This window comes from Cinclus cinclus, chromosome 3, assembly GCF_963662255.1.
Source record: "Cinclus cinclus chromosome 3, bCinCin1.1, whole genome shotgun sequence".
Taxonomy (NCBI): domain Eukaryota; kingdom Metazoa; phylum Chordata; class Aves; order Passeriformes; family Cinclidae; genus Cinclus; species Cinclus cinclus.
In genome coordinates this window covers 45,561,488-45,588,569 of record NC_085048.1, presented here as the reverse complement: position 1 = coordinate 45,588,569, position 27,082 = coordinate 45,561,488, and the positions used below count along the sequence as shown (strand labels likewise).

Sequence of the window (27,082 nt, the reverse complement as noted above, 5' to 3'; positions counted from 1 at the left end):
TTATACTTTAAAAATTTACTTTACAATGTAGTAACTTAAACCATGTTTATATTTCAACAATAATTCATAGGTAATATTTAAATAAATTTGGAATTTAAATTTAGGGGAAAAAAAGAACAGTAGGCAAGTACTATACCACTTTCTCTTCATGAGAAGTAAATCTTTAGTACTTCAGCTGTACTATTTGCAACCACACTCCACTCATAATTTCACCTGTTGATACGCTTGCTGAAATTGATGTGTGCAGATGCTGAACATGCAGTACTGTCATAAAACTGGTTTTAGATTAAAGTTCATAAGGAATCTAGTACATTATTCATTCCAGTCACAAGGTGACTCGTGCAGTTGTTGCTCTTACAGAGCTGAATTTAAATGAGAAAGTATATATACACCACAAAGGACAGCATACAGCAGTAGCTGAATCAAAGGTGGTTTGCTTGCCAGGTTTGGTCTTTTTGGCCTGGGCTGATCTTGGTTGAGAAAGTTAAATAGTGTGATAGATGTCACTTGTGTTGAGGCCAAATGTTGGTCAGTTTGCATTTGGTAGACAGTTGTTCTCAGAACTGATACGTAAGAGCTGATGTTATTCCTATAATAGCAAAGCCTATGTGTCATGATATAATTTATGTGTTTTTTTAGTTCTGTATGTTCTGGTAATATATTGCAGTTTTCTGTAGGTATTTTGTGACTTAGCAGCAACCTTGAACTTCATTAAATTGATGCTTTCATCTTCAGCACATTTACCTTTTATGAATCTCAGACTTCTTCATTATTCAGTATCTTACTGTTAATTGGCTTGCTTCCTTATTTGGTTTATCAAATTGTAGTAAATCATTGGAGGTTTAACCTGAAATATGGGCTACACTAGGTAACAAATTAGAAATATGGCTTTATAGAGCCTTGGAAATACCAACATACATTTTGATACAGACTGCATCTACTGGTCAATTTAAATTGGTTTCTCACCTTCAGAGAACCATAGAATGGTTTGGTTTGGTTTGGTTTGGTTTGGTTTGGTTTGGTTTGGTTTGGTTTGGTTTGGTTTGGAGGGGACCTTTAAAGTTAATTTAGTCTAACCCTCTTGCAATGAACAAGGACATCTTCAGTCTTCAGAGTTGCCAAATTTTAACTAGCTCCCCTCCCATCTCATCTTTTCCTCATCTGCTGCAGGAGATCTGGAGTCCGTGTTTATCAGTGTTGCATATAAATTCTTTGTTAAAAGAACACCAGGGTTGCAGTCACTAAAAAGAGTGAAAATACGCCAGAAGTATTTTTCTATGTGTGAAATATTAGGATGGTTTTCAGTAATGTGATAAAATACTATATTTTCTCATTTTCCCTAGCAATTAACACAAGGTGCTCAGTGATTCTAACCAACTATTCAGTGAGTAGGCATTATCTTTTTTATCGTCCCCAAAAAAATTCAATCCAAATTACACATTCACTCTGAGAGGGTTTTTTTCCTTGTAATACTGATGTATTTGTAATTCTTATGGAAGTTATGTGCAAGTCTGACCTGTGGTAATAATAGTAACTTGTATATGAAAAACTGGGATTACAAAATGAAAATACTAGATTTTGATTTTTTTAAGCTTTTGTGGGGTTTCAACAGAAAGTATTATGGTTTAGGTTTCTGTAACATTACAATGCTTAATGATTTAATTAAACATAGAACTACTTTGCGGTTTTCTAAACCATTTTAACTGTCTCAGTGTAATAATGGCTCCCTCTGCCTTTTTAACATATGACCTACTCAGCATCACAGTAAAAATTCCAAGGGAGAGGTGGGAATACTATCTGTTTACTACAGTGATATTCATCTGCCTTGATGATGAGCCTTTCTATATGCGTTGATGTCTGCTTCATCGGCATAAATTTCTAACTACTGTGATAAATAAGACATGCATTATGCTAGTAAATCATTCAGCATGTTGTTCTGACTTGCAGATTCCAGGTCTTTATTCTGTATGTGTAGCTAAGGTTTTGTGAGAGAGTTGTACAAATGTACTTTAATAATGTATGTGAGGAGTCAAGGGCTTAACTAGTAGCACTTTGTTCTAGCACTTACTAAGATTTCTGTCAGTAGATTTGCCATGTTCTCCTCCAGCACCAACACTTCCCACTCTGTGTTTTTTTTTAATCTGTTTTTCTTTTTGCGCCCCCTCTTCATGCAGAGTATTTTTGTTGTTGTTGGGTTATGTTGTGGTGGTTTTTTGTTGTTTTCTGTGCTCACTGGAGACCAGCAGTAGGACTACTGAGGACATAGGAAGGGGGAATCTTTGTATTTTAATGCACTTACTTTTTATTTATGCACACTTTATTAATGCTATTAAACAAAACCATACCAAAAATCCCATTGTTGCTCAAATACTGTTTTTATTTTTATTGAAAAACTTGTGTAGTATCTCAGTCACAAAAGATATAGTGTTAAGATGCACCACAGGAGGTTTTGATTGGACATTAGGAGGAAATTTCTTCACAGAAGGGGGGTGGTTGGGTATTGGAATGGGCTGCCTAGGGTGGTGGAGGAGTCACTGTCCCTGGAGGTGTTTAAGGAAAGACTGGATGTGGCACTCGGTGCTATGGTTTAGTTGACATAGTGGTGTTTGGTCATAGGTTGGACTTGATCTAGGAGGTCTTTTCTGTGATTCTGTAACATTGCCTATGTATCACTGCTATCATGGATTTGGGGAAAGGGAGAAATGGTGATAAGAGGGAGTTTAGATCTGAACAGAGCAGTAGAGAGATTAAGTTATCAATCCTTCAGCACATTTTGACATTAGCTTAAAAAGTGAAACTAGATTGCTGGCTGATTTTTTGAAGGAGACCCTTTGTTTTCAGTGCAGAAAGGTAGTCACTAGTTAGTTGTGCTGTGCACAGAATTTTAGCAATTTAAAATATAATAGCTAGTGAGATTACCTTGTAAAATAGGAGTGTTTGAACTGGGTGACATTACATCTGTGATAGATACTTCTGAGTAATGCTTCAAGCCATTTCTTAAAGAATGCAGATACTGCTATAAATGCATTGCCTTGGCAAGTGAGGCATCCAGTCTACACAGTCTTTACAGCCACTCAGAAGGTTGTTGAGTATGTACAAGACAACCACATTAAATGATCTGTGCAAGGCAAGCAGTCTTTGGATATGCACTTTGTGTAAAAGTGCTCAGACGTTTAATTTTTTTTGCCGTAGCACTGAAACAGAAAATGATTTTGTAGTTTTAATCATGTGAAAAAGTAGAACGGTGTGTGTGTGTGTTCCCAATTAATGATGGTAACAAGCCTAAGATAAGGATACTACAAAGTCTGGGCATTTTTTGCAGAAACAGAGGCCTAGAGCAGGCAAATAGCCATGGAACCCTTCAAGTGCTTCCAAAAGACGCTAGACTTTACAGAAGATGAAAAGAGGGGGATGGATGCCTAATTCAGGGTGAGGAAGAAAAGTAGTATGTCAAAAAAAACCCCTAAAATAGGAAGTAAGATACTTAATGGTATTGCAAAATGTGTAGAATAACATAGTAGCATTGGCAGCATTACTGAAAGAGCATTCATTTATATATTTTGTAAAATATGAAAGAAGACAGCATAAAAAGATCGCATTTGAAGAACAACAAATGTGTTGTTCAAATGTGCATTTAAAATCTATTGACTTCAGTCATGCTTTAGTGGATGCTAAGGTCTTTGTTCACCTGGAAATGAGTTACTAAAGACCCTGCTTGTTAGTCCCCACAGCTGAGGGTGTAGCAGACACCTGAGGACTATATTTGCAGTAGAAGGCAAAAAGCTAAAATGTAGATTCTTTTAAATTACCATAAAAAAAGTCTAAAAAGAACTAGTTTCATTTACTTTTGGTTTCAAGGACTTTTTTTCTTCTATAAGACGCTTACCTTGACATGTCTTTCGTAAAGCAAGGAGGCTATCTAGTATATTGACAGGCAAAATAAAATAAAACATTACGGTAGTGTGGTTTCCATATACTCTGCTCTTTACTGTGAAGGAAAACAATTTTAAAAATAATGAAAAATGCTGTAATAGGATTTTTTTTCTAATGCTGCCATTGTTTCTACTGTTTAAAACTGTTGTATTTGCACTTGCACAGTACCTCTTAAGCTAATGCTAAGAATCTGTTGATCATTTATTGAACAACTGCTAAATTGGAATGAAGGTTTAAAATTATATGGAGGAAAAGGGGGTGGTAACGTTTTTGCGTATGTGTGCGATACAAACTTTAGAATTGCTCAGGATCTACAATTCTGTTAGATAAATCAGGATTCAGACCACCAGTTTTCAAGAATACATTTTCTCTAAGTCATGTATGGAGCCGCTCCCTCTCTAACTGCATTATAGAATTGAGTTTGGCTGAGGATAGGTTCATGGCACACCAAGTGCTGCTATTACCAGATAAAATTGTTTCCCTCATGTAGCTGCTTGAAAGATGTCATGAGAATCCTTAGGAAAAACTATAATAAGGATTTGAGGTATGTGCAATCTCAACTTCAAAAGCTTTGGTGAATTTAAAGCATTTTATCTTTCTGCTTGCTGTAATTTCTTCCCCACATGGAAATGTCTTGAATGTTCTGCACCTTCATGCACAACCTTTTTTGGAAGTCTCGTGACCAGGCATATGTTTCACTAATATGTTTTTAAGTAGATTTATTGTAAAGGATAATACTGTCTCCCACATTGTTTAATTATGTCTTAACGCAGCAAATGGACAATATTTATACCATTGAATCATTTAATGTAAGCTGTGGTAATGGGACTACTTGATTTTAGTCAGGTTTGTGGTTAAGTATATTAATGTTGCATTGAAAGTTTTTGTTACTTTGGTGATTAAAGTTGTATATGGTTTTTATTAAGTCAAATCAGATAGACTGAAACTTGTATTCTGAATAAGGCTTAAAGCAGAGAGTTGCAGCTGTAACATCCTCTGAAATTTTTGGTGCAGCTCAAGATCATAAGGTAGAAGGTAGGAGTCTACTAACACTGACTTGTTTGCTTTGTTACCTTTACTGTCTGGCATAGTATGTTTTAGAGGTTGACACCCAGAGGATCATTTCTGTTAAGTGGTGTGTGCTGAGCCAGACTTGGCCAACAACAAAATTCCTGTCCAGTTGCTTGCTTGTACAGCCCACCACCCCCAGTCTGGTAATGCATGGGGGTAAAATAGGAAAAACAGAAACAGCAAAACAATAGGTTGAGATAACAACAGGGAAATTGTTTACCAATTACCATTGCAGGCAAAACAAACTCTATTTGGGAAAATATAGCTGGTTTATTGCGAACTAAAGTTGATTCAGGTAGTGAGAAACAAACTCAGAACAGCACACCTTTCCTCCCCCTTCCCCCAGGCTCAACTCTATTTCTCACATACCCTACCCCTGCCACGAAAGCTCACATGAAGAATGGCAGGGGGGTTGCAGCCACTACATAATGGTGTCTCTCTGCCTCCTTCCTCATCATGTTTTTCCTCTGCTCTGATGTGGGCTCTCCAAGGGCTTCAGTTCCTTCAGGAATATTCTTGTGTTCCACTGTGGCATCCTCCATGGTCTGCAGGGTGTATCTGCTGTTCCATGGAGATGTTCCTTCTCCACTTTCCTCTGATTTTGGTGTTCCCTTTCTTAAACATGTTCTCCCAGAAGTGTCCCCAGCTTGGCTGAGGGACTCAGCTGTGCTCTGCAGTGTGGGTGTTGGGTCTGGCTGTGTCCTGCACAGGGCAGCCTCTGGCCTCTTCCCACAGCAGCCTCTCCTCTGCCAGCCACTTGCCACATAAACCTGGAACACAGAGTTAGTAAGATATTAAGAACATCACTTATTTCCCGGGTCACGAGATATTACTGTCACACCACATGTAGTCATTTCAAAAGCTTACACAGAAATTTGGAAGGGGTCAGGAAGTGCTTCCTAGTAAGTTGCTGCTTGTCCAAAAATTATAAGCCTAAAACATACAAAATATGTTAGGATTTTCTTTATAAAATAAAAGGGTATGTGTGATAAGGAGTACCAAGTATTGCAGGTTTGTTTATGGGTAGCCCAAGAGCAGTGCTTGTATTTGTGGAGCACATCCTCTAGGTTTCATTAGCTTGAGGAGTGGGCTGAAATGACAGTTACCTGCAAGTGTGTAATGCAAATACAAAACCAAAAATTTCAATAAATATTTATAGAATTATTTAGTGCTGTTTGAAGAATACAGGAGGAGAAAACAAACAGAACGTGATGTCATTTAGTTGTTAACATAAACTAATGCGACTCATGAGAGTGTGTATACTCTACAGTATGTAATTTTGGGGAGATTACACAGGCTTGGTGTTGTCCAGGAATTTATAGTCAACATTTGTGAAATGTGTCTATGAAAGATTATAATGATGAAAACACTGTTAACCTTGCCACAAGGCCAGAGGTTTTTTTGCCTACAGTTTAGTGTAACAAATAATTTTTGGCAATAATTTATGGTGCTTTTTCTCTAAGTAGCTCTGCAGCTGACAGTAAAATACCTGTTGAACAAAAATGTTTCGGTTGGTTTTGTGTGACACAGGACAAAGAGATGAGTTGTGGCTGGAGTAATGCACACACATCACAGTATTTAAATAGGCAGATGAGCCTCCTGTAGAAGTGAAAGTTACAGATCAGTTACCATGAAAACTTTTTCTTTGAACATCTATCTGTGCACCATTCTCCGTGTACATGTGACTTGTGTCACTTGCACCAAAAAAGACCAGTAAGATAGAACTTGTGTGGCAGTGGCAGTCTTTAGGGAACGGTTGTGGAGGGAAGTGGAAACCAAAAGCTGTGTGACTGCTCTGCTCCCTCCTTTTACAACTGACTTGCTTTTTTATCTTTTACAGGATGTGGTGAAGTACACCTCATCAGTTTACCTGGGACTAGTAAACACACTCTCTTCTGTTCAGCAATGCTTTGGTCAGTGTGGTCTAACATAGTCTTCCTGTGTTGTTTTCATGTGGTGGTGTTTCTTACCAGAAGAGCAGCTTGGACTGTGCTGCCAGCCTGCGAGTGCCCAGAGCCCAACATGACAGCTAGAATCTGTAGCTGGGGCCAGCTCCATTTGCCTCCTTTGTGTGTTTTAGCTCATTTTAGCTGGCTTCATAGTAATTTTTTGACACTCATTCAAGAAATAGTTACTGATTTTGTCCAGATGCTTAGATGAGTAATCTGTCAATAGAGGAAGCAAGAACAGTATTTTGTATGGGGTTCATTTTATAGATGGGTCCTTAGTAAGTGAGTACCTGACCTCACCTTGTGTGTCTTAAGAAATGAATAAAATACTATGGCTGTCTCTCATAATTCACACCCATCCACTTGAAAAATGGTTTGTACATAGCTTATGTTTGCTTTTTGATACGCTTACCTTCTTTGGTCTCCAGTATTTCTGGAGATACTTTTAAATTATCTTCTGTATCTCTGGACTTTTCCTGGTTTTAGTTGGACTGCATATCAATAAATTTCTTGAGTTGTATTTCAGTTATTTTTGCTTGGTGATAACAGTAGGGAATAGATGTACTTTTCTGATGATGTACCTTTGCATCCTATAAATGGCTAGGCTTATCAGTAGTACTTCTGAGACTGTTTTCTAATGTCTCAGCAGGAATTCAAAAAAGATTCATCCTAATCAATTCCAGTCAGGAGGAGGTAGTTTTACAGAGATAATCAGAAGGTCTTCATTGAGTTGATGTATTCATAAATAAACTGTTTCAACTTTTATATGTTTTCTTGGGATTTGCTCATTGTTTATGTGTAAAAAAAAATCAGTGGCTCTCTTACATATTAGACTAAAAATATATATGTTAAAATTTCTCAGTAAGATAGTAACCTTGCTTTTGAACTTAAAATTGATACTTGCCATCAGCAGTAATTCCCAATGTAAATTCTAGCCTGAGAGGTCTCAGAGGTTATTTCTTCTTTGGATGCTTCACAGTTCAAAGCATCTAATGGTCTTCAGTTTTGTGTGATTCTTGCATTGCTTGCTAGATTGGAGAAGAGAAGACTAGGTGAACCATGTGGTCTCTTAGGCCTAGTATTTCAAATAATTAAGACAATTTATATTTGATGTAAAAGCTGTCAGTGAGCAAATTAATTGCCTGGATGTCAGTTGGAGATGTCAGTAAAAATCAATGTTTTAAATGTAATTTTATTTGGTGTACCTTAACCTGAGAGGAGTTTGTCCTTCAGCCAAATTCAAGGAAGCTTGTGGACTTCTTGCTCAAATCTCCATTCTGCCCAGAGATCTGCTTTTCTTTGATCTTTGTTTCCCACCATAGCTCAGGGTATTACACAATGTGCATCTAGTCATACATAGGTTTCTAATTTTAAATTACAGACAGAAAACCCAGCTCTTCTCCTTCACTAAAGATACCTGTGTCAAGGCTGAGGAGTAATCTAATAGCAGTGAGTCAGAGGCCTCATTTTCCTAGTGCTGATGTCGTTTTCTGGTGGGTTTTTTTTTTTTTGGTCTTCATAAGAGTTAGAAGTATTACATGTTGCAAGGAACATTTACTGGCTAAATAATTATAAATAACCGAACACTCCATTTGGATTCCAACAAATGTAAGAAAAAGATTTTTTTTTTTTTGGTCCTGTTTACAAGTGTTACTGAAATAAGTATTTTCTCACGCCCTAGGGAAAAACTGAAAATTTTGGCACAAATATCTAATATTGTATGTGAAATAAGGCCTGTGCACTCTGTTCTTGATTATGTTTTGAGAATATCTTGCTTCTGTCAGGCCTAATTTCATTATTTCTGTTTCTCTGACATCCAGTTTTCTCTAGTATCCAGGACTGCAATGTAGTTCTCCTTCTTTTCTCAGTCCTTGTGAAAAAGCTGACTTGTTTGATGACTCTGGGAGAATATTGAAAGTTTCATTTAATCATTGAAGATTACATTCATGTAATATACTGCTGAAGAACTCTTCGGGATTAAAAGTGTGAATTCTTATTTTTCTGAATGACTTAGCAAGAGTCTTAAGGGGAAAAGATCTTCCCAAGTTTTGTTAGGAAAGGGATTTATCTTCAAAGCATTACCTTACTTACCAGTCCATATGTTACTCATTTGCTTTGTGTCAGAGGGAAGGTATGGTGGCTAAAGTTTCACAGGCTGTGTTAGCACTAGAAAGCAATGGAGACCTGTCCCTTTTCAGTAGCTCAGTCTTGCTGGTATTCACTGATACAGGCTTGACAAGCCCAGCCGAGTGTGCAACATAGCTTAGACTGAAAGCACCATCTGAACTGTGCACAAGATGCCAATGTTGCACCTACCAAGTAGGTGCAAGAGCAGATAAAGTACTGCTGTTTAACACCTTGATGTTGCTCTCTGAAGCCTCTTCATGGAGAAAAGGGTGAGATTGCCTAAGACACAGGAACTTTTATTGCATGAAGAAATTACTTTGAAATTGAATTCTAATATTATCCCACTTACAAATTTTAATTCCTAGAATTGTTTTTACAACAGGATTGTTAGTTTTCTAATTCTTTGGAGGCAACACTATTCACAGTGCGTTTTTCAAGTGTTTTTGAATGTGATTCAACATTTAGTTGAAAATACCAATTTTCTCTTTAAGATGGTAGTGAAATGTCTTTTGATTTCTAATTATTTTGCCCTTATGATTGTCTGATTGTTTTTTTCTGCATCCTGTAGTGACGCTTGACATGTTTGCATGCATTCTTCTTCTAATACTTGGCTAAGCTAATGCTTAGCTAGCTCTTCCACTTACAAAACTGTGCTTAAAGTGCTTCTAATAGATTTCAAGTATATGAAAAGCCATTTGTCTTTTGTCTTTTGCATTTCTTTATTAATTCCCGGCCCAAATTTCCTAAAATCTCAGGGTTTTCCCATGCTTCTAAATGCTGCTACAGTCTCTGTTTTACTCCCACACCATTGTTCCCCATGGCTTTGCTTAGCTTCTTAATGGGATCAGCTTGTTCTGTAGCATAAATATCACAGCAAAATATGTCTGCATGTAGACCAGCATTGAGCTATTCTCTGGAGTGGTATTTATCTAGATTTAGATTTAGTTTTTGTCTTCCAAATGCTAAAGAAAATGTCTATTCAAAATGTTTCCAGCACTGAGTTGAGTTTGTGAGGGTTCTGTAGTCAGTTCCTAAATAGGAATTGCAGGATAGGAGCTACACAGCTTTGAGTATCAATTATGAAAAGTTAGTTGAACTGTATCACAACTGTAGAACATGTTCCCATGAATTATTGGAAATTAGAGTAGTCAGAATGGATTCACTCAAGGTAAATCACTCTTGACCAACCTGATTGCCTTCTGACCATCTACATGCTTTGTTCAGGCAGTTCTCCCATGAGATTGCGAGTCTTTCTGGAGGAAATAAATGGAGACAGTATCTGTAGAAGCTCTCTCCCTGATGGAATATGAGCCAGCAGGTGTGTGTGTGTGTGGAATCCCATCTGGAGCAAATGGACTCCTGTTTTCTCTTTGAATATATACACAGACATTCATGGGCTCCTTGTTTGCAAACTTTATTCCTGAACTGGACAGTAAAATAAGTTCCCTTATCAATAATGTTCACACTTCTCTTTTGTACAGAAGTTTGTACAATTTGATCTTGGTGGAAGAAATTATTTTAGAAGTTTAAATCAAAGTCAATATTTACAAATTATACAAAAGCACTTCTCTGAGGATGCTTGAATAATAATCCTCAGAATCTCTGTAACTTCTTGTGCTGTGAAATTAAGTGTTCATAAGCTTGGGCAAGGAGCTGGACAAGATGACTTTGAGAGGTCCCTTCCAGCTTGAGCCATTCTATGTAGACTGCATCTTGGTTTTATCCCTATCAGATTATTCTGCTTGGCTGAGCATTCAGGTGGTCAGAAGACATCAGTTCCTGTATCTTGCTAAGTAGTTTCAAAGAGTATCTTTGGCATTGCATTATCATCCAGGTTTCAGTTCTCTTTTGATAATATTGAAGTGTTCTATCTTAGGATGCTGCAGATTTTCTTGTAATAGTAAAAAATTACAGCGTAACACAAAGATTATGTTGGCATGTGCTCCTAATAGTAATGTATTTTTATTGCATTTGTATTATTTTTGAAGTATTGATTCATTATTATTATTATTACTACTAATAATAATAATCTATATTGATGTTTAGTTGGCAGTGTTTTCTTTTCAGAGAAAATGGCCAGTTTGCTAGTTGAGTATCTCATAATATCTCAAGGTTTTGTGTGTACTGCCTTTTTTCTGTTGCAGCAGCAAGCTATTGCAAGTATACTTGTAGGTGTCTGTACTTTAACTAGTTTTAATTAGCAGTGTCCTTGAGTCATATTGGGGTGCTTGATCAGGAGATAATTCAGCCAGTGCACACCTCATTCTTTTAGGTCCATGAATAGGCCACAGAATGAAAACATTTCAGTTGCCTGTCCCATCAGGGGCCAATTTTGTATCCAGAAATTCTGCAGAGAGCAGTCATATGCAGAATCTGCTGCTGAGCACCACTTCCATTGATTCTGTAGATATAAAAATAACATCATCTGGTCACTGTAAGTGGGCACTGTAGCAGTCAGTAATGTTCTAGTGGTACAGATTTGTTTCTCTGTATCTCCAAAACGAAACAGAAGTGTAAGATTAAGGTATTTAAATCATAGAACTCATTAACCTTTTCCCAAGCCAAGTTTTTAATTCATGTAAATTGGCAGGTCTTTGTAGCCTGAAATCCTCAGTGGGTAGATCTTTTTTCATCCTTGTGGCTCTATTGGAAGGAATCCACTAGAATTTTAAATGGAGTAGTGCAAACCATGGTTGCTATTACTGGAGTCAGGGCTTCAAACTCAAGACCATGATATTTGGTGCATTTTGATGATTTAACCTAAATGATGGAAATACATGACTGTTCTTAACAGTTAGCAGGGTCGGACTTGTAATAATGTTGATTTGAAGCAGAAATAGCAGTATAACCAAATACCACGATAAATAAGTCAATACTATCAAGAATCAAAGTAACTAGCTGTGTAAACCCATGTAACTTGACAGCTGTTAGCCTAATAGGAGTCTTAGCTCAGCAGTAACTTGTTTGCTTTCTTGGCAGAATCAAAAATGAAAAGCAGCTCAGGGTGTGTGTTCTATAAGATTTTTCTGGAGTTAAGTGGTAATTTGACTCTGCTCAATAGAAAGCCATAGTGTTTATCATGGGGTTTTTTGCACATAAAGGGAGTACAGAGGAAGGGAACAGAAGGAAACTTTCTTTGTATATGTTCTCTTTTTTATTCATATTCAACAGTAAAATGACATTGTCAGTTCAGCAAGAATGGCTAAATAGCTGCTTAACTTGAAAGGAACCTGAATTTAAGTACAGTAGGTTTAGTCTGTGTCACTGTTATGTTTATTCTGGTGCTTTGCAATTTTGTGTTCTAAGGGGTCATAAATTAACTATAACTCAGAATACTTGGACAACCATTAAAGAAAAGGTATTTTTTTAAATATGAAATAAATGGTGCTTTTAAAAGGAGTCCATAGCTAGTAGTGCAAATAAAAAGTGGCCTTATATTGATAAGGATACTGATTCTGACTGTCAGAACTGATTCTTGCTCACAAGCTCTAGGAAGCAAACACCTGAATTTATAAAATTCATGGGGGAATAGACATGTATATTTGTATACACAGAAATTCAGTCTGTATTCCACTATCAAATTTAGCTTGGGGTGGGTTGGTTTGTTCACTTGGTTTTTTTTAAGCTGCAGTGAGCATTCAGACAAATTACTTTATGAACTAGTTTGAATTTCCCCCTGAACATGATCCTGGGATACATTTTTTTTAAAAACCAACAAAAACAACCCACCCTTTCCAACTTGGCAACAAAAATAATAATAGTAAAAAACCCTAATTCAAATCCTTCCCAAAACCAACCAAACAAACTTGAATAGAGAAACTGTAGAACTTTAAACTACATGTTCTGATAATTATATTTGGATGGGGGTCTCCTTTATTGCAAAATCAATCCTAAGTACAGCCATCATTTTATAGTCAGTTGGTGACCTGGTATAGAAAATAAATGGTTTGCTACCACTGCACAGTCCTGTCAGTTCACATGCTTCTAATATATGACTTTCTCCACCTTAGGGATAAAGAAGTTTTCTGCCATATAAAGCAGTTACTGTCCTTTGTTTTTCCTTTGAAAAAAACCCCAAACCTGTAGTTACTTGTTTCTTTGATGACGAGACTTGATGGAGTTGACTTGCTAGAAGAATAAAATTCACCTCAGAAAATGGACTTGCCATACCATTTTTTTAAGCAATTATTTTACTTCTAAACATAATTTGAAGAGCAATGCATCTGACCCCAGTTTAAAAAAGGGGCAAAAAAACCTATGCTGTTAGTGGGATTTTTGGACCTGCTTTTCACAGATGTAAGATTTGCAGGCAGTCCTCAGCCTGAAGATCTTGTTATTGCTGCACTTTAATGGACTTAAGCTGTCTTCACTGGGTGGCCACTGGGGTACAATTGAATGTAAATACTTCAGGCAAGCTTCACCAGCTGAGAAATAACCTCAGTTTGAAAGAGTGGACTTTTGGAAGTCTTTTCATTGGTCGTGTGTACCAGTGAAGTTGTGCTCCCTTTTTGTAGCATTCATCTCCTGGGTGATGAAAGCACAGCCAGTTTTGCTGTCCTCATGCAGGGAGTTCATCCAAACAAAATGCAGAGGGATATGTGCTGTCTATCATTGTGGTGGTGGTTGTTAATCAGCAACACATGCTTACAGTATTTTTCTGTGAAAGTTTTTCATTGCCAAGTGAGAAGTCATGAATGATTTTGGGGACTGAAAAGGTTGCAAATGGATGCCAGAAAATGCATGCTTTGTTGCACTGCAGTGGGAAAAGAGCAGGTAACATGCATTGAAGTTAAAACTAGTCCTGCTAAAAATGTGGCGAGTTCGGTAGGTCCCAGTCCATATTACTGTACTGCCTTGTGTGAATGAGAAGCTCAGACTGTGGTCTAGCACAGAGGTTTTCAGGGTGTGTCCTTTCACTCTGCTCTTACTGCAGGCTCACAGAAGCTAATGCTGGGAAGTAAGTGTGTTCTTAGAAGTCTAGAGATTTGCATATACAGCAGAAATCTCAGAGGGATCCACAGATTTTAAAAGTTGAAAATCACTTGGGTTTTTTTTCCACATTCAAACCTATGCCTTAATAATGAGAATACTGAGTGGCCTCATAGGTGCTCTGGATGTTCTTTTTAATTTCTGAGAGGTTGCGTGATTGATAACTGAAAAATTTTTACAAAGGCTGAGGAACTGTTAAGCATCCAACATTTACTCAGTAGACAAAGTTATTCTTAGAGAGTTGTTGTGTTATTACTATAAAGAAAATGATTAATAGTGAATTTCGTTGTTAAACAGGTGTAATCGTGTTTATGTCACGTAACCACAGCTGTTGTATTGGTTTTGTCAATGTCTCAATTGTGAGAACTGCTCTACATTAGTACCTTTTGTTTGAAACCCTCCTGTACCCGCATCATAGATTTATCCTGTCTGCAGAACCTTAAAGTAATATGAAAAAATTCAGATGTAGCAACCACTTAGAATAAGAAAAAGTAGTCATTAGAGAATAAATGTTTACCTTTTATTTTTAGGTCAGAAGACTTGTCTCCACTTGCACGGTATCTTTCCTTACCTCTATGTACCCTACGATGGTTTTGGACAGCATCCAGAATGCTACCTTCGTCAAGTGGCATTCAGCATTGACAGAGCACTCAATGTGGCTTTAGGCAATCCATCTTCTACTGTTCAGCATGTTTTCAAAGTGTCATTAGTATCTGGAATGTAAGTATGACCTGTCAGGAGTTTTGGTTGTCTGTTTTGAACAGTTTTTTGCGGTTGTACTACATAGAAGCACTTTGGGCTTGGGTGATTGCAATGCAAATTCTTTTTCATTTCTCACCCATGTATGTCTTTATACAGGGCTGTACAACTTCTAAATAACTCTTCTCACTTGCCTTGACTTCAACATAGTTAACAGGTTTTCCCAAAAAACCTTCTTAACACAACCATTTTTTCCTGAATTGCATCCTAGTGTCTATAATTTTGCAAAATCTGTTCTTAGCTTTTTCTGTCTCTGCTGATAGAGCAGTACTTTCCATACAGCATTTTTCTACATCTCTGGATTATTCTAGGTTCCCTGAGACCAGCCAGGTTTGTTTTTGGTTTTGTTGGGGTTTTTTGTTTTTTTTTGGTGTTTGTTTGTTTGTTTGTTTTGGGGGGGTTGATTGTGTTTTTTGTTGTTGGTTGTTTTTTGTGGGATTTTTTGTGTTTTTTTGTTTTGGTTTTTGTTTGTTTGTTTTTGTTGTTTATGTAAAATCATCCCCACGGAGACTTTCAAGTCATGTTTATCTGTCTCATTCTTACAGCAGCACAGGCCAGGAAGTGGAGGCTCTTAAACATACATTTACTGTTAATCTATCAAGATGACCATTGTGTTTTATTTAGTGTAGCTTTCTATATTGAATGTTAGCATTTCAAGGATTCTATTAGTTAATTTTTATTTAAATTGCATAACCAAGGGCTGAAAAATAGGTCAAATCATAATGAATAATAAGAAAATATTCTGGAAGAGCACAGGTAATTGAGATACATGCATTCAGTTTTTCATCTTCACAACAATGTAAATGCTAATTTTCAGTGTTGTACACCACTATGTTTTATTCGCTTTTTTCATGCATTTCTGAAATACATTCTTTCTAGTTGTAAAATGTAGGAAGATAATATTTCTGTTCCCAGCCACTTTTGTTGGTTTCTAGATATTGTGAGTAAAGTGGCTGCAGTAACTTGTTTTTGTTTCCAAGCAGAACTTTCTGATTTTTTGTTTTTACAGTAACACAGGTCACCTGCCAGATTTCTTGATGTTCATCCCTTTGTGAGAACTATGTCAATTGTAGTATAGCTGTTCATCTCAATAATGAAAGCTGGGCAGAGTAAACTGTTGATGACAATCTTTACTTGAATAAGTGAGAAAAGAACAGGTAGAAATTAGGAGAACCTGCCTCTTTTTCACCTCTCCTCCATTAGAATTTCAGAACAGTTATTACTGAAAGTCAGTTGCTCATTGCCTCAAAGCAGCATAAGAGTGTTTCAGGTGTTTTGTTTGTTTCCATAAGAGACTATTGGGGAAGACCTAAATGAAATACAACTTCATCTTTAGCTGGGTAGATAGACATGCTTATTTAATACTGCTTATAGTAAAATGTAGTTGAATAAATGCTGTAGCATAACTGGATAACTGGCTAGTTTCTTGCTTTTATTCCTTTCTCTCCAGGCCTTTTTATGGTTACCATGAAAAGGAGAGACAGTTTATGAAGATTTATCTTTACAATCCTGCAATGGTAAAAAGGTAAGGATGTGGAAATATGAAGTTCTGTCTGATTTCCTTATATCTTGGATTAAAAAGTCAGGTTTGAAACAAGATTCACCAGTAACTTAGAAAAATAATAGCTCCAAAATTATTGTCTCATGGTTTTCAAAACACTTTAAAATTTGCTAGTTTTAAACACACCAATAATCTTTTAAAGTAGTAGAATATTAGGAAAGCAATACCAAAATATACTTGTCATTAGTTGTTCTGTATTTACTGTAATTTGTGAACACTTCAACAAATTTGCATCAGCTTACTTTTCTTGTAACTCTTAAGGAAAACAATGCAGCTGTCTTTCATATGGCTTCATTTCATCTGTTATGAAGTAAATTTTGGTAGGTTTTAATTCAAGTAAAAATTACTGAAAATAATATTGTAAGGATGTTTTTTCAGAGAGTTTAGTGTTTTTTAAGCTGAAGGATTCAAGTCTCCTTTGCAACTAACACCCAAATATTGTATTATTATTAGTAGAGATCCTTTTTGCTCATCTGTTGTTGTGAAAACACAGTTCTTAAGTTAAAAATACATCTAAGGCAAAATCTAATATGTCTAAGTATTCTGTATTATGTTAAAGTCAAATATCAGTATTGTTGTACTGAAATAATTTATTTATGTCCTAATTTGTGTTTTAGAGTTTGTGAGCTTCTGCAAGGTGGAGCCATAATGAACAAATCTTACCAGCCTCATGAAGCCCATATTCCCTACCTCCTCCAACTCTTTATAGACTACAATTTATATGGAATGAATTTAATAAACCTGGCTGCTGTCAAATTCAGAAAGGCAAGGAGAAAAAGTAAGGTGTTTATTTCTTAAGACCAAATAATTGTTTTGAAGGCTAAAAACTACCATTTTGAACAAGATGTCTCTAGCTGTCATGCTCTTGCTTTATTTTGGCTGAATGAGTATTGTGTTGTTTCCCTGAAGTTTGCTTTTTGTGTCAAAACAAAGTCCACTTGTAGCTTTTTTCCTTTATGCCTCTGTGTGGAGATTGAGGAAGAGCCTGCTTCCTGAAATGAAATGCTGTACATCTCATGTGTTCTGTCAGCAGTGCAGCTGTGACCATTTCACAAGATGACCACACCTCTTTTCTGGAAGATAAAAAATTGTTGATATTTAGTTGAAGAATTGACGTGAAAGATAGCATAATAATATTGTTGCTTTCTTTCATGGTTTTGATTCTTACATAAATTCAAATTCTTTTTTGTTGCACTAGTGTCTTTACAAAATTATAGCTAATGATTTTGCTCTGATGACAGTGTTTTTCATTAAAATGCTTGTGTTTGTGCTAAAGTCATTTGCTCTACGGTAAAATTTAAATTATTATTGTGTGAGCACAGGAGGCATTTAAAAGAAGGAATTTGGCTTTTTGAATGTACACACTTAAAAATTAAGCTTGGTGAGAACATCCCTAATTCTTCTAAATTCTTCATTATAAAGGAGAGATAACAGTAGGAAAAGTATGCCTTTGGTACATAACGTTTAGTAAAATAAGTATTGTTTACTTAAATCATAATTGTTCCTACAACTGAAGCAAAAGTTGGAAGGACTGGTGAAATATCTTCCTGTAAAAATGCCAAGCAATAGTAATGCTAAATTTCTTCCTTATTTTTATGCATGTATATTCAGATGGCAGTAGAGTAGCCCATGGAGTTTTATAACTAATTCTTGTTTAAAGGAAAATACTCTTTTTGTACCCAGCAATGGGCCACACTTTTTGCCGGAGTCAGAACTGTAGGAAGGCAAAAACTCTGCCATGGACAGAGCATCTTCAGGATTTTCAGTCCTGAGGAAGTATGTCAGGTACCTTTAGTTATCCAAATATTTAAATCAGCCTTCTGGAAACATGTGATGTGATTGTATCAAATAGTTGCTCCCATTCTTTTTCCACAGCTCTTTTTTTTTCTCTCTTTCAGATGATAGATGAAAACCATAAGCTGTTTATATTCTCCATCATTTATTTAAGTATAAGAGACTTAAGTCTTGAATGGGAACAAGGGGGTGATAGAGAGGCATGGGCTGAGACCAGTAGACTTTTACTATTCTTATAGGGAAGAATCCAATAAAACAAAAGGAAAAAAATGACACTACCTTGTCTGGCTTGATCAGATACTGGCAGCAGTGCTGCTAGGAAGATTCATTGTGCTTTGCATGGCTATGCATCAGTAGCCTGCCTCAAACTGTTGGAGTCCCCAGGCACAGGATCACTGTCTATTGCTCCTGGCACAGCAGCCGAGCGACAAATGGTTTGTCCCTGGAGCAGCCTTAGAGAGGCACTGCTGTCAAGAGCCTGTCCTTGTACAGCAGCCCTCTCTGAGCTCAGGCTGTTGGAGTGGTGTAGAAGGCACAGCCTCTGCTTACACCTGACACACTACACCTGCCTGTTGCTCAGCCTCAGTGTTGTGGGAGTGTGCATTCCTTTCAGTCAGATACAGCTGTGTCACACAGGCCGGACCAAACATTGTTTCTTAGACAGCAGTAAAAGCCTTTGCCAAAAAGATGTGCAGCAAACACTTACCTTGCTTCCCTTGCAGATGATATGAGTCTGTCAATTAATGTATTTGTTTGTCAGTGTAAGCGAGCAGCCTCAGGAGCCTGCTCATAGTGGTATTTTTCTTACTTAAGGAAGTCGATCTTTTTGAAGGCTGGGAGAGGTCAGCATGCAGATTTTAAATATCAGAAATATTCTGCCTTCATCAGGTTATATCAGAAGGTTCAGCAGTTCCTTTTCTCAAGTCCTTGTCTTTATGGGCTGTGAAGAAGGCTGCCTATTCATTCATGCACCACATACCACTGTAACTGTTGCAAAACTTTTATTTCCAGTAGCTGAATCTCCTGTAATATGACTCTGAAAGACCTTGATGTGTCATTGCTCCTGTCTTTAAAGATCTTTATATCAAGAGAAGGGGAATATTGAGTGTCCTTAAATGCCTATCCCTGTGATTAACTAGACTGAAGAAACAAACTGATACAGGAATTTGAGCCTTGATTTTTAGAAGTATATGAAAACAGCAGTGATAGGGAATAAGAAAGGGAAAAATGCACTGAAACTGCTGTGGTGTGGTATTTGAAATGCATATAATTTTTAAAAATAATAGTATATGTTTTACCAGTTGTTCTATAATCTTGCATAGCTGATGAGATGTATTTTCCTTTCAAATATACAACTATTCAGTCCCATTTCATCAACTTAAAATAATCAAGTTGCACATGAAAAATAACAAGCAATGTTTCCATGCATAGTCAGTTTACATTTTAATATGGGGAATTAGCTGATGTGCCACACAGTAAAAACATGGCTGTTTCTTCCTGGCCTAGCTGCCCAGGACAAGTCCTTACTTTTGAACAGCACAGACAGTAAGGTGTGTGCTAGGTTTGAGCTGAATCTGTGCAAATGGGATCAGATCTTTCGTGTTGTCTTTCCAGAATCACCTGCTTAGGCATCGAAGTGCATAGACCATAACGGCACAAGTGTGGCTGAAACATGAACTGGCTCTGCATAAGCACAAGAATGTCTTTTCACCCCACTTGAATGCCACATCTTCGTGCCGTGTCAGTACACTTAAAAGCCTGATGTAGGGGCAAGGTTTGCAGGAACCTAGTCTGGGTGCAGTAAGCTTGCCTGGAACATATGGAATTAAGCCTGCTTGCTTCTATTCATAGCTTCTAAGGTTCTTTTGGCATGATGCCTGCTAGTTGCTTGTGTAGTAACTTAGGGATTTTTCCTACATGACATATCTCTAAACCTAATATTCCAAGTAGAAGAGTTCACATTGGCAAGACTAGTACAAAATATATTGAATAAAAATACATGTTCTAATAAATAATTCATTACTGAAGACCTCTGACAATTGAGTTAATTAGTGTAACTTTAAAAAATGCAGAAGTCTTTGCTGTGGCTGAAAAGTAAATTTAATACCAGAAAACTGCTAGTGCATGACACCAGCATTGCTGAGAAAATTCAAGGATTGAGCTGGTCTTTCAGATAGGAGTGGGAGACTGAGTAATTTTCTAAGTCTTCTTCCTGAGCCTTTACTTTTTTTTCTTGTGCCATATCCTGTGTATATTGTTTTTCCTTTCTCTGAAGACTGAGGGTTCAGTCATCAAAGGAGGTAGGAATTCTTCAGAGAGGACTTGACCAGCATGACTTTGGAGCACGCTTCCTTATGTGGAGACCTCTGAGCAAACTTGTGTTTTCTTTACTTGTAGGTCAGACAATGTCTGCCTTCATTGCAGGTTTCCACTTACTGCTACTACCATTGTATCTGAAATGTACTGTATATTCCCTTCCAGCTCACAAGTAAGAAAAAGTGTGAAGTAGAATTTGGTGTTTTCTTTGGCTTCTAATTTCCATTGGGATTTGAACTGTGGACCTAGGAAATTCTGAAGTTTACATCAGAGTGTATGATTTATTTTGAAATTTTCACACATAGGAGAAGATGGAATTTAGGCTAAGACATGACTAGAATGCAACAAATGTAGTTGAAATAATGTCAGTGTGTTGGAAGTATATTTTTCTTGTTATATGTGTCTACATGTTAGAAAGAAAATTAGATCATTTATATGATTGCATAGTTAATGGGTGAAGATGATATGGAGCAGTGCTATTTATTCTTTAGGAGCAGGTGGACTGGTAATATTAAATGATAAATGCAGTTATATAATGATATTTGTAAAAACTGTTGCCACATAAATTAATTAATTTCTCGTTCTACTTTTTTTCCTAGGTGATACATCAGGTGTAAGTAAACACCACAGAACTCATTTGCCAGAAAATTCAAGCAACGTATCTTTCATTGAATGGGAAGAAGATGAAATACCAAGGTCAGCATCTCAGGTTTTTCTGTTGTGTGCTGTATTATGTTGTATTCTGTTGTATGTTCCTATATACATCAACTTGCATGTAATACAGAGTTCCAGTCTGTCATTTAAACGACCTTCATATGTTTTACATGTTTAAAAAAAAGAGACTGTGTGACACAAATTATCATTATTTAGTTTCTCTGCATAGTCTTGGTCACTTGATGGTTTGTGGTTTATGATTATAAAAATCCAGCTGGAAAGCAATGGGCAAAATTTGACTTTCTGGGTTTTGGAATGATGACTTTAATGAAGAGTTAAGCATGCTTAATAGTTACAGAGAATATTTACACATGAGTTCACAGACTGTATTTTTGTAGTCATCCTTAATTAACGTGACCTCACTGGTGAGGCCACATCTCAAACCTTCTGTTCAGTTTTGGACCCCCTCACTACAAGGAGGACATTGAAGGGCTGGAGTGAATCCAGAGAAGGGCAGTGGAGCTGGTGAAGGGGCTGGAGCACAGGTCCTGTTAGCAGTGGCTGAGGGAGCTGAGGGTGTTTAGCCTAGAGAAAAGGAGGCTGAGGGGTGACCTTATTGCTCTCTCTAACTGCCTGGAAGGAGGTATTAGCCAGGTGGAGATCAGTCTCTTCTCCCAGGTAACAAGTGGCAGGACAAAATAAAATTGCCTGATAAAAGAGGAGTAATAAATAATAGTGATAATAGTAATAATAAACAATAAATAAATTTACAATAATAAGCAATAATAAACAATTGAAGTGGTAGGGGAGGTTTAGATTGAATATTAGTTTCTTCACTGAAGGGGTGGTCAGGTATTAGAATAGACTGCCCAGGAAGCGGTGGAATCTCCTGGAAGTGTTCAAAAAATACATGGATGTGGTGCTTGGGGGACATGGTTTAGCACTACTAGATTAATAGTTGAACTTGATGATCTTAGAGGACTTCTCCAACCTTAATGGCTCTATGATTAATAGTGTGTTATCAGAGAATTTCAGTTCGTCCATTTCGAATGGCAGCTACATAAGAACCTCAGCTTAGAACGTTCATCTCTGTCTCCCATGCTTTTCCTTTTTTCCTAGGTGTTTCCTGCTCTACAGTTTGTAATTTGTAATCATTTTACTTCTGTAAGAAAATTGAGTATTTCTGGAATTTTGGAGGGTTTTTGGCCAGAGCTGGGGAGGGGAGAGAAATTCACAGTATCTGAAGCTACTTTGATTTGTAGTTTATTCTATAACAAATAAACAGCAAATTCCTTCTTGAAGCTATTTGCTAATACCTGGCAGGTCCTTCTGTCATCTAATAATCTTCTCAGTCTTTGGGTGGATCCTGTCATCCTTCTCTGAAGAGCTGATTGGGCTCAAAATGCCACACTTCCTGCTAGTGTTATATAGTGGGAGAATTTGCTTCTCCAGTAGAAAGTGTGTGCATGAAACCATACTACAGGTTCTTCTACCTTGCAAAAACATGAGCTTGTGTTGATTACATCTGGTTTTCTGATTCTGTTATTACTTTAAGGGGATTTTGCAACAACATTCAACTGACAGTTGTATTGCACCTAGTGGTCACTGTATGTGCAGTTGTTCTTGGGCTGTTTCTTCTTTTTGGCTGCATATTTCATTCACAGTCCATTTCAACTTTTATTTGGCTTGGTTCCGCAAGCCAGCTTACTTAAACATTAAATGTTGGATCATAAGTTAGACCAGGATTATCTGATGTTACTTTACACAGATCTGGGGAAGGCAGATGAAAAGAAAGTAAACTAGTGCTTCTGGGCTGTCAAAACCAGGGAGAGATGAGCTCAGCAGAGCAGGAGCCGAGGATGCATCCTCATGGCTGTAATCACAGGTCTTTTTTGCTCCTCCTTCCACACTTCCATGTATACAGCCAGGGCTGCAGCATCTCACTTTTGCCAGTCCTCCAACACTCACATATGTCCAGAAGCGGGATGTTAACAATAATGGGGAAAATACCAAGATTGTCCATTACCCTGGTATTCGTTTGCTGTACTTCTGCCAGCAGGAATTTATTTCTTGAACGTAAAGCCTGAATACTACATAATATACCACACAAATCCTCTGTGCACCATATGCAATGATAGTGGTAGTTCCCGATACACTTTGCAGTTTCATTTATCTTGCCAGTTTGGCTTCTGAGTATTTTAAGATTTATTAGTACAAGATGTTTCTCTTCTTTCTTATTTCCAATTGAGAATCTTCTGTTTGGACTCCATTATAGGAGTTCCTATATAGTTCCTATAGGATCTTCAATCCCATTTTAAAATTTCATCCTGTTTGTATTATTCTACTTCTGACTTATCCTGCTTTTGTTTTCTGATACTATGAGACATCTGGTTATGTATCCAGCATGTTTACTGGCTTGCCTTATTAGCATATTTCATTACCACAGTGCTGTATTAATGACATGTGAAGTAACTGGTCTGTATTCAGTTCTACACATTTTGAGTCTATGCTCTGTCCCTTTTATATAACCAAGAAGAATTTTACATTTAACTAGCTCTTAAAATGCTTTAATAAATTAGGAACTCAATTATGATTCTTGCAACTGAAATTGTTTACATTTGATACTGTGTTAAAAGTTCTTTTGTCTAGAAAATTAAATTTATATTGAGGGTGTTCTAGCATGACTGCCTTCCCCATGCTGCAGGATGTACACGTCATAGCAAAGCAAGAAACCTAAACTTTTCCAGTCCTGATTTTACTCTGTTCTGTATCTACACAAAATTATTTGCCTGTAAAATTTCTCCTGGATTATTTATGGGAGTCATCAGTTAAAATAGTGTTCTCGTAATCAAACCCATACTGCAGTGCTACTTTCATACTGCCTTCCTACTTAATTTCCTTTCAAATTCTGAAAATTTGCTTCTAGGTTGGCTTAATGGATCTATAATTGTCATGATCAGCCTTACCTAAGGGTAAATCTGACCCAGATAGTATGAGACATATATCCAAGGAAACCCTTTTAATTGTTTCCTGAAATGATTGTGACTCAACTGTTTCTATTTTTGCATTCTACAGCATTACTCAGTAGCTGTAAAGTTGCCTTTCTTCCTTTATTTCTCTTTCCTTAACAAAGTATGTTCTGTATTCCCAAGATACTTACTTATATATCTACAGTTGTATTCATTTCTAGTTTCATGTGCAATACCTGCACAGTCCTCTCACTTTATTACCCAGTCCTTTTCAAGTTCCATCCAGTTCAAGTTCAGATACAAAACTGTTTTGTGACTTGTTAAGCAAAATTTTTCTGCTTAGTGTAATTTTACCACTTGATTGCTATTTTCAGAAGCATTTGGAGTTTCTTCTAAATATCACTGAACTTCTGAATTTCTTTGCTTGTCCTTTAAGGAAAGATTTATGTGATATACCTTTCAGCTGTATGCTTACATTATTACTTGTTCTGTCAAGAAAAAGCAAGAAGGGAAAGGACAGTCAAGTGTTGTTTGAGACCACAGAATTTCTAGGCCTGTCTTGTATTCTTGGTAACTGATATGTCTGTTTGGACCCATCATCCTTCGTGTACATTATGAATACATTTTAGAGATACTCCAACTTGTATCTGCCAAGTCCTTGCTGTAAGTGGCAGTTAACAAGTTCTCTTGTTTAACCAAGCAGTGCCAGTGTCTGGGCATTTCTTGACTTTGGAACACAGTATATCACCCGGTTGAAATACAATTCTGCATACCTGGAAGGTATTTAAAAGTCACATGTGTAACATGAGCAGCATTTTGCATGAGTAAATGTTAGTGATGGTTCCTTGTTTCAAAAAACATTTGAGAAGTATGCCAAAGTTTCTTGGTGATTGAACTCCCTCTTTCATGCTAGAGAGCACCCTGCTACTTGGCCACTTACTAAGAACAGCAGTCAACCCAGCCATGTCCTGTCTTGCTCCTGGCAAATCTCCAAATTATTGACTTGCTACTATAATAAGTGCACTGTATTAAACCTGATACTTTTTTAAAATGTAATTCTAGAGTGATTCTGTTATCAAGTAGACAAATGACCAAAATCTCTAGGAATCTCCCAAGAATCCCTGATGTTGTAAGGTATAATACTTGCCAGTATTACTGCACTGAAATCTACAAGACATACCCTAAAAGAGGCAGCAATCACTTCAACCTGGTAAAGCTATCCAACAGTTTTTGACACCGGGAGTTCTGGACATGAGACACATTTTGTTGTCCCACTCAGGCAGCTGATAATAAATGATGAAACACTTCTGTGAGTTCCACTGAGAGAACTTTCTGGTAAATATCAGACTATCTGCCAGTCAAGTCTACCACTTGGACATGATGTGTTAAAAGCAGAATGACTGGGAGAATGCTTTTGAGAAACACTTTCTTTTTTTTAATCCTAGTTTTGCTATTAGGCACTATTTTATATGGAAGTAGAGAGATCTGACAAATAACACTTCTGCACAGTCTAGCAGATATGTAATATTGCAGATTTTTGCTAGGTTTGTGACTGTCATAATTGCTTTTCTCGCTTGTCAGACTGTGCATGTTTTTATTTAGCTATTTGATTTTTTAATATAATGTTCACATTATTTAAGTCACTTGAACATCCTGAAAACAAGGGCATGTTTTCTTGCCATGAACAGAGCATGGAAAATTATTATGTCAAATTTTAGAGTCCTTATCAGCACAGTTGAATAACACCTTTCAGATTCTCCATGGAGTTAGTTTTTGTCTCTTGTGCTCAGTTTAACTTTACAAATACCTCAGATGTGGTCATTACAGAACTTGTTTCCTTAGGCTGTCATGAATATTGGTGAATTGAGATACTGACCTTGTTGATTATTCTTCAGTATTTTTAAGGGGCTTGATCTAGCCTAGCTGTATGTAGTGAGCATTTTTTAAAAAAAATGTAGCCTGAATTCCTGCCTCAATGTCTGAGAATCCAAATGTTGGTAGTTTCTTTGAGCACAAGTTTCATCCTTTAGTTTTTATCTCAGTGGACAGTGTGAACAAACTATTACTTTCTCAAAAATAAGGACCATTTTCTCTGTTCTCAAAATAATGTATTTGGAGTTTTTAATACTAAAGCAAAATGGTTTTTTATTGCAGTTTTTCACCTGGTGTGTAAAGGCAGTTTAAAATTAACTGGTATGAGTATCCCAAATAGCCTAGCCATGGCAACTCAGTGTTGTGCAACTCTGATTTATCTTGGTTCTTTGAGAGTAAATTTCTGTTGTCCTGCAGCTGGGCTGCTTCTACACTACTTCACTTAACCCTGTCTTTCATATATCTGTATTACAGGTTTTATCATGTGAACAATTCTCTTTACATTTCTTCTTACAAAATGAAACATGGATGCTGTGAAAAGCTTTGCCTGGGACTTGCTAATTCATCTCTTCTAACCTTGTTCTAGTACAGATATTCTCAAATCATGGTTTTGGCATTACCTAAACCACTACTTTTCTTTGCAAAACTGGTGCATGTGATGTGAGGCAGGTGATTAGTCTGTTGTAGAAAGCAATCTGTATCAAATGGGCCACTTCTGAATATCTTCCAAGACATTACAACTGTTCATGACATGAAGTAGTTTTCATATTTTCAATTAACTACAGCTGGGAGACTAGACATGTTCTGACTTCTTTATGCTGGCTTCTCACCTGCTAAAAACAGCACTGCAGCTGCTAGGGAAATGTCTTGATCAGGGAGAATGGGAGATATGGGTACTTTGTGTATTTTCCCGATATGTTGCACACATTTGTTTTAGGTGACCAGAAGCACCAAACCTAGAGGCTGACCAAGCTATTGCCAATACTCAGATGAAACAGTTCCCAAAGCAGCATGTTTGGAGCATATGTAACATTTAACCATTTTTAATAACTATACTTCAGGACAGTTTGTACTCCCCCCTTGCTACC

General features: G+C 37.0%; 1 protein-coding gene across 1 annotated transcript in view; it reads left to right on the top strand.

The window, feature by feature from the left end:
* Window positions 1–27,082, top strand: part of REV3L (REV3 like, DNA directed polymerase zeta catalytic subunit) — a 111,634-nt gene that overhangs the window by 28,349 nt on the left and 56,203 nt on the right. Inside the window, exons 2-5 of the mRNA XM_062488968.1 lie at window positions 14,600–14,789; window positions 16,279–16,353; window positions 17,007–17,167; window positions 21,099–21,195. Of these exons, the coding sequence (XP_062344952.1) occupies window positions 14,600–14,789; window positions 16,279–16,353; window positions 17,007–17,167; window positions 21,099–21,195 (523 nt within the window). The remainder of the gene's footprint in view (window positions 1–14,599; window positions 14,790–16,278; window positions 16,354–17,006; window positions 17,168–21,098; window positions 21,196–27,082) is intronic.